Source organism: Oncorhynchus mykiss, chromosome 16 (assembly GCF_057628025.1).
Source record: "Oncorhynchus mykiss isolate SJ-2025 chromosome 16, ASM5762802v1, whole genome shotgun sequence".
NCBI lineage: Eukaryota > Metazoa > Chordata > Actinopteri > Salmoniformes > Salmonidae > Oncorhynchus > Oncorhynchus mykiss.
Window position 1 is genome coordinate 76164223 of NC_143037.1, and position 14203 is coordinate 76178425.

Consider the following 14203-nt stretch of genomic DNA (forward strand, 5'->3'; position numbering starts at 1 on the left):
CATACCCAAGAAGACTCGAGGCTGTAATCGCTGCCAAAGGTGCTTCAACAAAGTACTGAGTAAAGGTTCCAAAAACTGCATGTATAAGTGTTAGTTCAGTTTATTTTTAATACATTTGCAGTATTTCTTAACCTGTTTTCGCTTTGTGGTTATGGGGTATTGTGTGTAGAATAAGAAAACAATTACAGCAATTTTAGAGCTAAGGCTGTAATGTAACAAAATGTGGAAAAAGTGAAGGGGTCTGAATACTTTCCGAATGCACTGTACTTTGTGTATATCCATGAAGTACTGTCAGCCAAACTGTACATCTTTGCTGTATATTAATGTGTATTTCCATGTTTTCCATTGTTTGTCAATAGGTTTTACAAGCACCTGGACCGTGGGTACAACACGTGTGCCAGAACAGACTTCTACTTCACTCCTCTGGCTGCTTCTAAACTGGCCAAGAAGAGAGAAGAGGCGCTGGAGCGGGTCAAGAGGGAGGCGGAGCAGAAAGCCCGGGAGGAGAAGGAGAGGGAGAGGGAGAAGGAACGAGAGAGGGAACGGGAAAGAGAGAAGGAACAGGAGAGAGCTGCGGTGAGTGTTTGGTGTAAATTTGTCTTCATGTCCAACATCAACAGTTGTGAAATTTGAGAGTTTCTATGTTTTGTAGTAAAAAAAAAAAGATGGAGGAAGATACGTTTTTCCAATGACATCAATCAATTAGTGGACAATGCCTCCTCATTGGTTAAAATCACGATGCACGAACACTTATCTTCCTCACTAGAAAACATAGAAACACCTTTTTTTTCACAACTGTTGTTGTTGTTGTTGTTGTTGTTGTTGTTGCCGTGGTGCTGGATTTGAAATGTCCCTTCAACTTTACATTCTGTTCTAAAACATCCTTTATGAGTATTTGTCTAACTGCTCACTTACAACCTATTATAACCTCCTTACAACCTATTACAACCTCCTTACAACCTATAACCTCCTTACAACCTATTATAACCTCCTTACAACCTATTACAACCTCCTTACAACCTATAACCTCCTTACAACCTGTTATAACCACCTTATAACCTATTATAACCTCCTTACAACCTATTATAACCTCCTTACAACCTATTATAACCTCCTTACAACCTGTTATAACCACCTTATAACCTATTATAACCTCCTTACAACCTATTATAACCTCCTTACAACCTATTATAACCACCTTATAACCTGTTACAACCTCCTTACAACCTGTTATAACCTCCTTACAACCTATTATAACCTCCTTACAACCTATTATAACCTCCTTACAACCTATTATAACCTCCTTACAACCTATTATAACCTCCTTACAACCTATTATAACCTCCTTACAACCTATTATAACCTCCTTACAACCTGTTATAACCACCTTATAACCTGTTACAACCTCCTTATAACCTGTTATAACCTCCTTATAACCTATTACAACCTCCTTACAACCTGTTAACCTCCTTACAACCTCCTTATAACCTGTTACAACCTGTTATAACCTCCTTATAACCTGTTACAACCTGTTATAACCTCCTTATAACCTGTTACAACCTATTATAACTTCCTTATGACCTGTTACAACCTATTATTACCACCTTGTTACAACCTGTTATAACCTCCTTATAACCTTTTATTACCACCTTATAACCTGTTATAACCTCCTTAAACCTATAATAACATCCTTGTAACGTTTATAACCTTTTACAACCTCCTTATAACCTCAAACCTCTTATAACCTTTTCCAACCTATTATAAGCTCCTTATAACATGTTACAACCTTCTTTAAGGTTATAATAGGTTATACGGTGATTATAAAAGGTTGGAAATGTTTTGAGGTTATAATAGGTTGTAAGGAGTTATAACCTGATATTGTTTACAACCTATTATAACCTGTTACAACCACCTTACATCCTATATCTTTCTTACAACTTGTTGTAACCTCTGCACGTATCTCTCTCTGTTCCAGAAAGCCTCCAGTTCGTGTCATGACAGTCGTATGGGTGACCCCCAGATGGGTGGCTCCGCCCACATGCGTCCTCCCTTCGACGGCCCCCCTACCTCCATCGCCGCGGTGCCCCCTTACATCGGCCCCGACACGCCCGCCCTGCGCACCCTCAGCGAGTACGCCCGCCCCCACGTCATGTCCCCGACCAATAGGAACCACCCCTTCTTCGTCTCCCTCAACCCCAACGACCCCCTGATGGCCTATCACATGCCTGGCCTCTACAACGCCGACCCGGGCATGCGGGAGCGCGAGCTGCGAGAGCGGGAGATGAGGGAGAGGGAGATGAGGGAGAGGGAGCTGAGAGAGAGGATGAAGCCTGGGTTCGAACACAAACCCCCGGAGCTAGAAGGCATGCACCCCTCGGCGAACCCCATGGAGCACTTTGCCCGACACGGGGCCATCTCCTTACCTTCCATGGCGGGACCACACCCCTTCGCCTCCTTCCACCCAGGTCTCAACCCCTTGGAGAGGGAGCGTTTGGCGTTGGCCGCGGGACCCCAGCTCAGACCAGACATGAGCTACCCGGAGCGGCTGGCGGCGGAGAGGCTGCACGCCGAGAGGATGGCGGCGGTGGCCAACGACCCTATCGCCAGGCTTCAGATGTTCAACATCACGCCTCATCACCACCAGCACTCCCACATCCACTCACACCTGCACCTTCACCAGCAGGACTCCCTGCACCAAGGTCACGCTATTCCCATCAAACAATGCTCTAATACACTGGATGCAAATACTGCAGTAGTCCTGAGAATAACTTGTTAACTGTAGCTGGTCGATTACTACATTAGCAGCCTTGATGGCACTACCTCCGGTACAAGTCTTCTAATCCAATCAAACGGCTGTAGCATGCAGTGACCAATTATAATCTGTTCTAAACTGATTTACCCGGAACATGTTTATGATGACATTTAGAATAATTGATCATTCTGATGTATTGTGATGTATGTTTTAAGTGTACACTGACCATGTGGTGTTTTGACTCTGTGCAGGCGGTGGTGAATGTCTTGTGTGCCCTCCAGGTTCGGGGGGGCACCCCCTCGTAGACCCCCTGGCAGGAGGCCCCCACCTCGCCCGCTTCCCTTACCCGCACGGCACAATCCCCAACTCCCTCCTGGGACAGAACCCACACGAACATGAGATGCTGCGACACCCCGTCTTCGGTAAGAACGTCAACCAACAACATGTCAATATCAGACACTGCCGAGCTGTACTGAGCCGAGCCGTACTGAGCCGAGCCGTACTGAGCCGAGCCGTTCTGAGCCGAGCCGTACTGAGCCGAGCCGTACTGAGCCGAGCCGTTCTGAGCCGGGCCGTATTGAGCCGAGCCGTTCTGAGCCGAGCCGTATTGAGCCGAGCCGTTCTGAGCCGAGCCGTACTGAGCCGAGCCGTTCTGAGCCGGGCCGTATTGAGCCGAGCCGTTCTGAGCCGAGCCGTATTGAGCCGAGCCGTTCTGAGCCGAGCCGTACTGAGCCGAGCCGTTCTGAGCCGAGCCGTACTGAGCCGAGCCGTTCTGAGCCGAGCCGTACTGAGCCGAGCCGTACTGAGCCGAGCCGTTCTGAGCCGAGCCGTACTGAGCCGAGCCGTTCTGAGCCGAGCCGTATTGAGCCGAGCCGTTCTGAGCCGAGCCGTTCTGAGCCGAGCCGTACTGAGCCGAGCCGTACTGAGCCGAGCCGTTCTGAGCCGAGCTGTATTGAGCCGAGCCGTTCTGAGCCGAGCCGTACTGAGCCGAGCCGTACTGAGCCGAGCCGTTCTGAGCCGAGCCGTATTGAGCCGAGCCGTTCTGAGCCGAGCTGTATTGAGCCGAGCCGTTCTGAGCCGAGCCGTACTGAGCCGAGCCGTTCTGAGCCGAGCCGTACTGAGCCGAGCCGTACTGAGCCGAGCCGTTCTGAGCCGAGCCGTACTGAGCCGAGCCGTTCTGAGCCGAGCCGTATTGAGCCGAGCCGTTCTGAGCCGAGCTGTATTGAGCTGGCTTGGTCACACAAATCATAGTTGCTGGAACAGGGAAATGTCAAAAGAAAATATCCGAGCCAGAGCAGGTTCTGGTTCAACGCTATAGTGTGACGAGGGATTTATCTACCACAGTGGGATCTCTATTCGTCGTCAAGCCCGTTGTCCTGATCCTGTTGTGCGTTCCTCTCTCCAGGTACTCCGTACCCCCGGGACCTTCCTCCCCAGATGTCCGCAGCCCACCAGCTCCAGGCCATGCATGCCCAGTCTGCAGAGCTGCAGCGGCTAGCTATGGAACAGCAGTGGCTGCATGGTCATCACCACATGCACGGTGGCCCACTTCCTGGCCAAGAGGACTATTACAGGTCAGAGACACACGGAGACACATTCTGAACGACACACCTACTGAAAGACACACCTACTGAAAGACACGCCTACTGAACGACACACCTACTGAAAGACACACCTACTGAAAGACACGCCTACTGAACGACACACCTACTGAAATACACACCTACTGAAAGACACACCTACTGAACGACACACCTACTGAAAGACACGCCTACTGAAAGACACGCCTACTGAACGACACACCTACTGAAAGACACACCTACTGAAAGACACACCTACTGAAAGACACACCTACTGAAAGACACACCTACTGAAAGACACACCTACTGAACGACACACCTACTGAAAGACACACCTACTGAAAGACACACCTACTGAAAGACACACCTACTGAAAGACACACCTACTCAAAGACACACCTACTGAAAGACACACCTACTGAAAGACACACCTACTGAACGACACGCCTACTGAAATACACGCCTACTGAAAGACACACCTACTGAACGACACGCCTACTGAAATACACACCTACTGAACGACACACCTACTGAACGACACGCCTACTGAACGACACACCTACTGAACGACACACCTACTGAACGACACACCTACTGAAATACACGCCTGCTGAACGACACACCTACTGAACGACACACCTACTGAACGACACGCCTACTGAAAGACACGCCTACTGAACGACACACCTACTGAAATACACGCCTACTGAACGACACGCCTACTGAACGACACGCCTACTGAAATACGCAGACACGTTTGAAAACAATTCATTACAAACACATTGACAGAGGTGGTCTAGACAGCATTGGTCCTTAGATGAGATTAAAAATAAGAATAATTTCATTAAATGACAAAATAAAATATTAAACATAACATAATATGGTTAATCTGTGGTTATAAATTCTTGTTGCTAATTTAAAAAGATTCTCATTTGTGTGATTTCTGTAAGATCATGCAGACGTTTCAAGTGATCTCGAGTTCCAGAAATGGACTCCTTTTACAGAAAAACCTGATGGCAAGTGATGTTTTACCTTAAAGAACTAACTCCGCACTTTGCATTTTCAGAGAATGTGACCCCATAGGGTCTATATATATATATATATATATATATATAGACTGAATGTAGTCACTGTTTTATATGGGTTGTGGAGCAAGTCTATTAACATTTTTAAGATTGCATTGGGCGAATTATAGACATGTTTCTTAGCAATTATACTGCAGTGATGAAAATGTTTAAATGCACGCTTGTACAACGATTTGCAGCCGGCTTTGTTCCAGGTTCTCCAGCTTGTGATCGTCTTGTAATACAATACCGCCTGGGAGAATATCAGTGTGCATATAAACCTTGGCAGGGGTGTTTTTTGTTTGATTTCTAAACTTGGGACAAAGTGAAGTTAAATAAGAGTGGCGACGCTAACGTGTTGTTGTTGTTGTTGTTGTTGTTTGTGTGTTTTGTGTTTTAGCCGCCTGAAGAAGGAAAGCGACAAGCAACTGTAACTGACCAATGGGGGGGGGGGGACGCGGAGACACGCAGGAAGTTGCCTAGGACACAGGAAGTAGTTACAGAACAGTCAGTCAATCAAAGGAACCCAACCTCTGCTCCTCCAAAAACACAATTCTCCTTACAAAAACAACGGAAGCTGAAGACGGAGAGGAGGGTTGATCTATCGTCTGTTTTCTTTCCCTGTCTGTTTGGAGGGGGGGTGGGGGTGCTTTTTTTTCTGTTTTTTTCCCCCACAAAAACATTAAGAAAGACTTTGTTTGGTGTAACTATAGCCTTCAAGTAGTGACAACGACCTCGAGACTGCATGAAAACTACTGTAAAAGCTTCCACAACGTGTTTCGTAGGTGGTAGAAATGCAAGACACTTTGTCACTGTTGCTAGTCGACGGAGAAGACGAAGACCAGTAAAAGCATCCTTCCAGACATTATAGCCGCGGAAAGATTCAGAACAAAGTGCTATATTATTTTAATACATTGTTGGAGGTTTTCATCATTTTTTACGAAAAGCTGCAGCATGGCGTTATTGAGTCTGTAAATAGTATATCTATCTATATATATATATATATATATATATATATACACATACATATATATATATACATATAAGTATTATAATTGTTACTAGGTGTGGACTCGGAACCAAGTCATTTATAAACCTCCAATATGTTATTGTGTTCTGAAGCATTATTCCATGTTTTAACGGGGGAGGGGGGGCAGATGGTGGTCCCAGACCTGATATACCTTAGAGAGAGCGGTATAGTCCCAGACACCTATCATTATACACCCCTTAACAAGCACCTGATTGGCTAACAGAATGCCTGAACTCACTGTGTTGTTGAGGTAATGTTTGACACACACTTGGAAGAGGAGTCACTGAGTCATCTATGGATCAGCATACTCTCCGGCCCTGTCCTGCCCTGTCCTACCCTACCCTGTCCTGGTCTGCCCTGTCCTACCCTGCCCTGTCCTGCCCTGCCCTGTCCTACCCTGTCCTACCCTGCCCTGTCCTACCCTACCCTGCCCTGCCCTGTCCTACCCTGTCCTACCCTACCCTGTCCTACCCTGTCCTGCCCTGTCCTACCCTGCCCTGTCCTACCCTGTCCTACCCTGTCCTGTCCTACCCTATCCTGTCCTACCCTGCCCTGTCCTACCCTACCCTATCCTGTCCTACCCTGCCCTACCCTGCCCTGTCCTGTCCTACCCTGCCATGTCCTACCCTGCCCTGTCCTACCCTGCCCTGTCCTACCCTGCCCTGTCCTTCCCTGTCCTACCCTGCCCTACCCTATCCTGTCCTACCCTGTCCTACCCTGCCCTGTCCTGTCCTACCCTGCCATGTCCTACCCTGCCCTGTCTTACCCTGCCATGTCCTGCCCTGTCCTACCCTGCCCTGTCCTACCCTACCCTGTCCTACCCTGTCCTAACATGTCCTACCCTGCCCTGTCCTACCCTGCCCTGTCCTACCCTGTCCTGCCCTGTCCTGCCCTGTAGTTTACAAGCCCCTGATGCAGACACCATCTAAAGCACTCAAAAGAAGACTGTATTAAATCCTTCAGCGCTTTTCATTGGTTTTGACACTCGACTTCAGTGTTGACTCAACAAAAGGTCGTTTTTTTTTTTTTGTTGTTTTTTTTTTAAAGATTAGGCAGATATTTAACCCAAGTTTTACGTTTTCTTTTCAAATGTTTTCAATTATCGTTGACAAAAAGTGTATCTAAACTACGTGAGGCCCCAACATGCCTTGTTAAACGTGTTCTGCCTGTGGGTGAGTTGCTAGAGGTAACCAAAGGTGGTGGTTATGGTTAGTATTTTCCTCCCTCTACCTGGTCAAGTGGTCCTGACTGCTACAGTTGGAAACCTCCGATCAGATCGTCCTCCAGAGCAGTGTGCTGTGCTGCCATATTCACTGTGACACTAACGGGCCTAGCTACATGGGAGGTGGGGGGTCCAGACACTAACGGGCCTAGCTACATGGGAAATGGGGGGTCCAGACACTAACGGGCCTAGCTACATGGGAGGTGGGGGGTCCAGACACTAACGGGCCTAGCTACATGGGAGGTGGGGGTCCAGGGCTGGAACCAGACACTAACGGGGCCTAGCTACATGGGAGGTGGGGGTAATATCCTGTCAACCCCCTCCTGTCCTGTGTTAGCCCATGTTTGAGTTCCTTCTACACCTCTCTGGTCCCATCCATGACCTCTGTCTGTCCGTTTGTCTTCCATGCTCCATCACTCTTGTCTTTTACTCCTCTCCCCTTCCTCCTCCTCCTCCTCCAGCCTTTTAGTCCATCCCTCTCTTCCTCCTCCTCCCTCTCTTCCTCTCCTCCTCCAGCCTTTTAGTCCATCTCTCTCTTCCTCCTCCTCCCTCTCTTCCTCTCCTCCTCCAGCCTTTTAGTCCATCCGTCTCTTCCTCCAGCCTTTTAGTCCATCCCTCTCTTCCTCCTCCTCCCTCTCTTCCTCTCCTCCTCCCGCCTTTTAGTCCATCCCTCTCTTCCTCCTCCTCCCTCTCTTCCTCTCCTCCTCCCGCCTTTTAGTCCATCCCTCTCTTCCTCCTCCTCCCTCTCTTCCTCTCCTCCTCCCGCCTTTTAGTCCATCCCTCTCTTCCTCCTCCTCCCTCTCTTCCTCTCCTCCTCCAGCCTTTTAGTCTATCCCTTTCCTCCTCCAGCCTTTTAGTCCATCCCTCTCTTCCTCCTCCCTCTCTTCCTCTCCTCCAAACCCTTGGATGTTTAGTGTTGTCAATTGTTTAGCTTCTCTTTCAAAGCGGAAATAGCAGAATTTATATATAAAACTGGTATCTTGAAGCTTATTGTATATATTAGTATATTAGTCGCCATGGGGATGACGACACGACAATGTAAACAAAAAGGTAGAAATAATACGAAAAGTTGTGATTCCTGTTCTCTCTCTCCATTTGAGTATTTTGTATTTTTTGTTTCAAAAATTTGTGGAATTAAAATAAATGACTAAGTTACACCACAAGACTTGTGTTATTGGTTTTAATTTAGACGTTTCCTGTTGGTAATGTATGCTAGAAAATGTTTTCTTTGTCATTATTGGATACACATGCAATCTGGCAGCAGGCACGCTTCAACGACAACAGCTGTCATTTAGAGGAGCTATTATTCCTCTAGTGCCGACTGAACGTTACTCCGGAGATAATGTAGCCCAGGGAATCCAGACTGAACGTTACTCCGGAGATAATGTAGCCCGGTGAATCCAGACTGAACGTTACTCCGGAGATAATGTAGCCCGGTGAATCCAGACTGAACGTTACTCCGGAGATAATGTAGCCCGGTGAATATTGACTGAACGTTACTCCGGAGATAATGTAGCCCGGTGAATCCAGACTGACCATTACTCTGGAGATAATGTAGCCCGGTGAATCCAGACTGACCATTACTCTGGAGATAATGTAGCCCGGTGAATCCAGACTGAACATTACTCCGGAGATAATGTAGCCCGGCGAATCCAGACTGAACGTTACTCCGGAGATAATGTAGCCCGGTGAATCCAGACTGACCGTTACTCCGGAGATAATGTAGCCCGGTGAATCCAGACTGAACGTTAATCCGGAGATAATGTAGCCCGGTGAATCCAGACTGAACGTTAATCCGGAGAAAATGTAGCCCGGTGAATCCAGACTGAACGTTACTCCGGAGATAATGTAGCCCGGCGAATCCAGACTGAACGTTACTCCGGAGATAATGTAGCCCGGTGAATCCAGACTGAACGTTAATCCGGAGATAATGTAGCCAGGTGAATCCAGACTGAACGTTACTCCGGAGATAATGTAGCCCGGTGAATCCAGACTGAACGTTAATCCGGAGATAATGTAGCCAGGTGAATCCAGACTGAACGTTACTCCGGAGATAATGTAGCCCGGTGAATCCAGACTGAACGTTAATCCGGAGATAATGTAGCCCGGTGAATCCAGACTGAACGTTAATCCGGAGATAATGTAGCCCGGTGAATCCAGACTGAACGTTACTCCGGAGATAATGTAGCCCGGCGAATCCAGACTGAACGTTACTCCGGAGATAATGTAGCCCGGTGAATCCAGACAACGTTACTCCGGAGATAATGTAGCCCGGTGAATCCAGACTGAACGTTACTCCGGAGATAATGTAGCCCGGCGAATCCAGACTGAACGTTACTCCGGAGATAATGTAGCCCGGTGAATCCAGACTGAACGTTACTCCGGAGATAATGTAGCCCGGTGAATCCAGACTGAACATTACTCCGGAGATAATGTAGCCCGGTGAATCCAGATTGAACGCTATACATTTTGGGAATTCACCAGGCTACATTATCTCCAGAGTAACATTCAATCTGGATTCACCGGGCTACATTGTCTCTTGAGGGAGAGTTCAGTCTGGATTCACCAGGCTGGAAATGACGCCCTGTCCTCCGTGAAAACAGGTTCCTCAGAATTCCCCCTCTACTCCCCAGGTTGTCAGTCGTGATCATGTGACGGCTGCTGGTGCCTGTTGTTTAGCTCTGAGGCTCACCTCCCCACAAGACACAAGGAAACAACAGAGAGAGAGCTTAGAGTGACAGCTCCACTGGCTGCTTGAATTCATTATATATCCCCACTCCTCAACGATGGAACGACTGACTAGATGTCATCCCAAATCACATCCTCGTAAATCTGGTGGTGTACTGCTCAGGCACAGAGACACACACACACACTGAAATATGGTCTGAAAACATTCTTGCTATAAATAGCAATGTGAAAAGGATGCTGTTGTCTGTCCGTGGTCTAAAAGAGGTATTGAGGATACAGAGCCTCGTTCTCAGTCTTCTATTCTACCTCATACCTCTGTCTCCCTCTTACCTCACACCCCTCAGTCTGCTGAGTGTATGGAAGCGGAGCTACAGTTGAAGTCTGAAGTTTACATACACCTTAGCCAAATACATTTAAACTCAGTTTTTCACAATTCCTGACATTTAATCCTAGTAAATATTCCCTGTTTTAGGTCAGTTAGGATCACCACTTTCATTTAAGAATGTAAAATGTCAGAATAATAGTAGAAAGAATGATTTATTTCAGCTTTTATTTCTTTCATCACATTCCCAGTGGGTCAGAAGTTTACATACACTCAATTAGTATTTGGTAGCATTGTCTTTAAATTGTTTAACTTGGGTCAAATGTTTTCGTGTAGCCTTCCACAAGCTTCCCACAATAAATTGGGTGAATTTTGGCCCATTCCTCCTGACAGAGCAGGTGTAAATGAGTCAGGTTTGTAGGCATCCTTGCTCACACACGCTTTTTCAGTTCTGCCCACAAATGTTCTATGTGATTGAGGTCAGGGCTTTGTGATGGCCACTCCAATACCTTGACTTTGTTGTCCTTAAGCCATTTTGCCACAACTTTGGAAGTATGCTTAGGGTCATTGTCCATTTGGAAGACCCATTTATGACCAAGCTTTAACTTCCTGAATGATGTCTTTAGATGTTGCTTCAATATATCCACATAATTTTCCCACCTCATGATGCCATATATTGTGTGAAGTGCACTCGTCCCTCCTGCAGCAAAGCACCCCCTACAACATAATGCTGCCACCCCCATGCTTCACGGTTGGGATGGTGTTCTTCGGCTTGCAAGCCTCCCCTTTTTCCTCCAAACATAACGATGGTCATTATGGTTAAACAGTTCTATGTTTGTTTCATCAGACCAGAGGACATTTCTCCAAAATGTACGTTCGTTGTCAAACTTCCTGACCCTTTAATCTCCATGGTGACCACTGCTCAGACAGTCTGTCATTATAATGTATGTCCTGCTGTTCTCAAGCTCTTGCTGATCATCTATTTATCCCAGAGCAGAGGGACACTTCTATTTATCCCAGAGCAGAGGGACACTTCTATTTATCCCAGAGCAGAGGGACACTTCTATTTATCCCAGAGCAGAGGGACACTTCAGGTGATTTCATCATAACAGCTCTGGCTGCGTGTGGTCCTTGGGCTCAGAATTGCTCATGGTAACAGACTTGCGTTTCGTCGTCTCTAGATCTGTCTTCATGGACAGACATTTTGAGTGTATCCCTCCAATCAACATACTAATGGGGTTTTGCATGGCTCTGTTCATTTCCCTCTGTCAACTGTAGACCCTCCTGCTTCCTCCTGGGGGTGTCTCTCTGTGTCCTTACTTTATTTATCTCTCTCTCTGTGTGTGTCACTGGGTTTCTCTCTCTGTGTGTCTGCCTGCCTGTGTGTCTCTGGGTCTCTCTCTCTGTGTGTCTCTGGGTCTCTCTCTCTCTGTGTGTCTGCCTGCCTGTGTGTCTCTGGGTCCCTCTCTCTGTGTGTCTCTGGGTCTCTCTCTCTCTGTGTGTGTCTGCCTGCCTGTGTGTCTCTGGGTCTCTCTCTCTCTGTGTGTCTGCCTGCCTGTGGGTCTCTCTCTCTGTGTGTCTGCCTGCCTGTGTGTCTCTGGGTCTCTCTCTGTGTCTGCCTGCCTGTGTGTCTCTGGGTCTCTCTCTGTGTCTGCCTGCCTGTGTGTCTCTGGGTCTCTCTCTGTGTGTGTGTCTGCCTGCCTGTGTGTCTCTGGGTCTCTCTCTCTGTGTGTGTCTGCCTGCCTGTATGTCTCTGGGTCTCTCTCTCTGTGTGTCTGCCTGCCTGTTTGTCTCTGGGTCTCTCTCTCTGTGTGTCTGCCTGCCTGTTTGTCTCTGGGTCTCTCTCTCTGTGTGTCTGCCTGCCTGTTTGTCTCTGGGTCTCTCTCTCTGTGTGTCTGCCTGCTTGTTTGTCTCTGGGTCTCTCTCTCTGTGTGTCTGCCTGCCTGTGTGTCTCTGGGTCTCTCCCTGTGTTTTTTGTCTCTGGGTCACTCCCTGTGTTTTTGTCTCTGGGTCTCTCCAGCAGTTTCTCTGGGTCTCCAGCTGTTTGTCTCTGGGTCTCTCCCTTTGTGTGTCTCTGTCTCTGGGTCTCTCCCTCTGTGTGTCTCTGGGTCTCTCCCTTTGTGTGTCTCTGTGTGTCTCTGGGTCTCTGTGTGTCTCTGCCTCTGTGTGTCTCTGGGTCTCTCTCTCTGTTTGTTTCTGGGTCTCTCCCTCTGTTTGTTTCCGGGTCTCTCCCTCTGTTTCCGGGTCTCTCTCTCTGTTTGTCTCTGGGTCTCTCCCTCTGTTTGTTTCTGGGTCTCTCCCTCTGTGTGTCTCTGTGCTGTTAGGAGGCAGCTGTTGTATCCTCCCACTGTGTTGGATCTCTCTTGGTTCTAATGATCTCGTACTCTGAATTCCTCTCATAGCTGATCTAGAGTCCCTGTCTGCACCAACCAACCGACCGGCAAGCAGTCCAACAGACCCGCTGGCCCGGACCAAACATTCCTCAGCCGCTCTAAACACACACTGGAGGCCACACACACACACACACAAGGGGTCCTGCCTGCCGCAAACTCAGCTTGCCCGATGACTCTTTTTCTGTCTCTCTCTCCCTCCCCTTCTGCCTCTCTCTCCCTCCCCATCTGCCTCTCCCTCCGTCTCTCTCTCCCTCCCCTTCTGCCTCTCCCTCCGTCTCTCTCTCCCTCCCCTTCTGCCTCTGTCTCCCTCTCTCTCCCTCCCCTTCTGCCTCTCCCTCCCTCCCTCTCTCTCTATTTCACTTGAGCTCTCTGCCTCTCCTAAATCCCGAGGTCTTCATTGTGTTCAGTAGATTTTGTTTCCCTGATTTATAACCCTGGCCGTTCTGGCTCCTAGCCTAGATGTGTTGATGTGTCCCAAATGGTATCTGTTGAGCCCTATGGGCCCTGGTAAGAAGTAGTGAATAAGGAGCCATTTGGCCCCTAGCCCAGATGAAGGGTATAATTAGTTCTGCTGGCCTCCCTCACATCATAGACCCTCTATAATGAAAAACATGGCACTGGACTGGTGAACAAGGAACTCACTTTCAGAACTCTGTCTTTGGAAACTCTCCTTTCAGTACTTTTGAGTGCCCCTTTACTGTCTAACTGCATACGTGTCCGGTAGTTGTAACCTCACAGATCAGTGCCATTTACATCTCAATTTCACTGTACAAAAGACGTACTGGAGACGTTACAGTACAGGTTTGTACAGTACAGTGTGTTTACCGTCTCTCTGCATGACCACTGTACTGTCCAATACAGTATGTGCAGCACACATGATCTGTGGAAGGTCACAGGCAGACATTTAGAATTGAGCGACCAGTAACTGAGTTGAATGGGAGAGACCAGTAACTGAGTTGTATGGGGAGACCAGTAACTGAGTTGTAGGGGGGGAGAACGGTAACTGAGTTGTAGGGGGGAGACCAGTAACTGAGTTGAATGGGAGAGACCAGTAACTGAGTTGAATGGGAGAGACCAGTAACTGAGTTGAATGGGAGAGACCAGTAACTGAGTTGTATGGGAGAAACCAGTAACTGAGTTGTATGGGAGAGA

At 48.0% G+C, this 14203-nt stretch overlaps 1 protein-coding gene across 38 annotated transcripts in view; it reads left to right on the plus strand.

Annotated features, from left to right (window-relative positions):
• Positions 1-8811, plus strand: part of LOC110491178 (arginine-glutamic acid dipeptide repeats protein) — a 323796-nt gene extending 314985 nt beyond the window's left edge. For 30 of the 38 annotated variants that reach the window (XM_036947767.2, XM_090203963.1, XM_090203965.1 and 27 more), the window contains 5 exons: positions 360-576; positions 1976-2699; positions 3004-3174; positions 4158-4326; positions 5797-8811. In XM_036947767.2, the coding sequence (XP_036803662.2) occupies positions 360-576; positions 1976-2699; positions 3004-3174; positions 4158-4326; positions 5797-5830 (1315 nt within the window). In that variant the 3' untranslated portion in view covers positions 5831-8811. Of the gene's footprint in view, positions 1-359; positions 577-1975; positions 2700-3003; positions 3175-4157; positions 4327-5282; positions 5349-5796 lie in introns of all 38 variants that reach the window. The other 8 variants (XM_036947770.2, XM_090203968.1, XM_090203973.1 and 5 more) reach the window with 2 other exon arrangements.
• The last annotated feature ends 5392 nt before the right edge of the window (positions 8812-14203 follow it).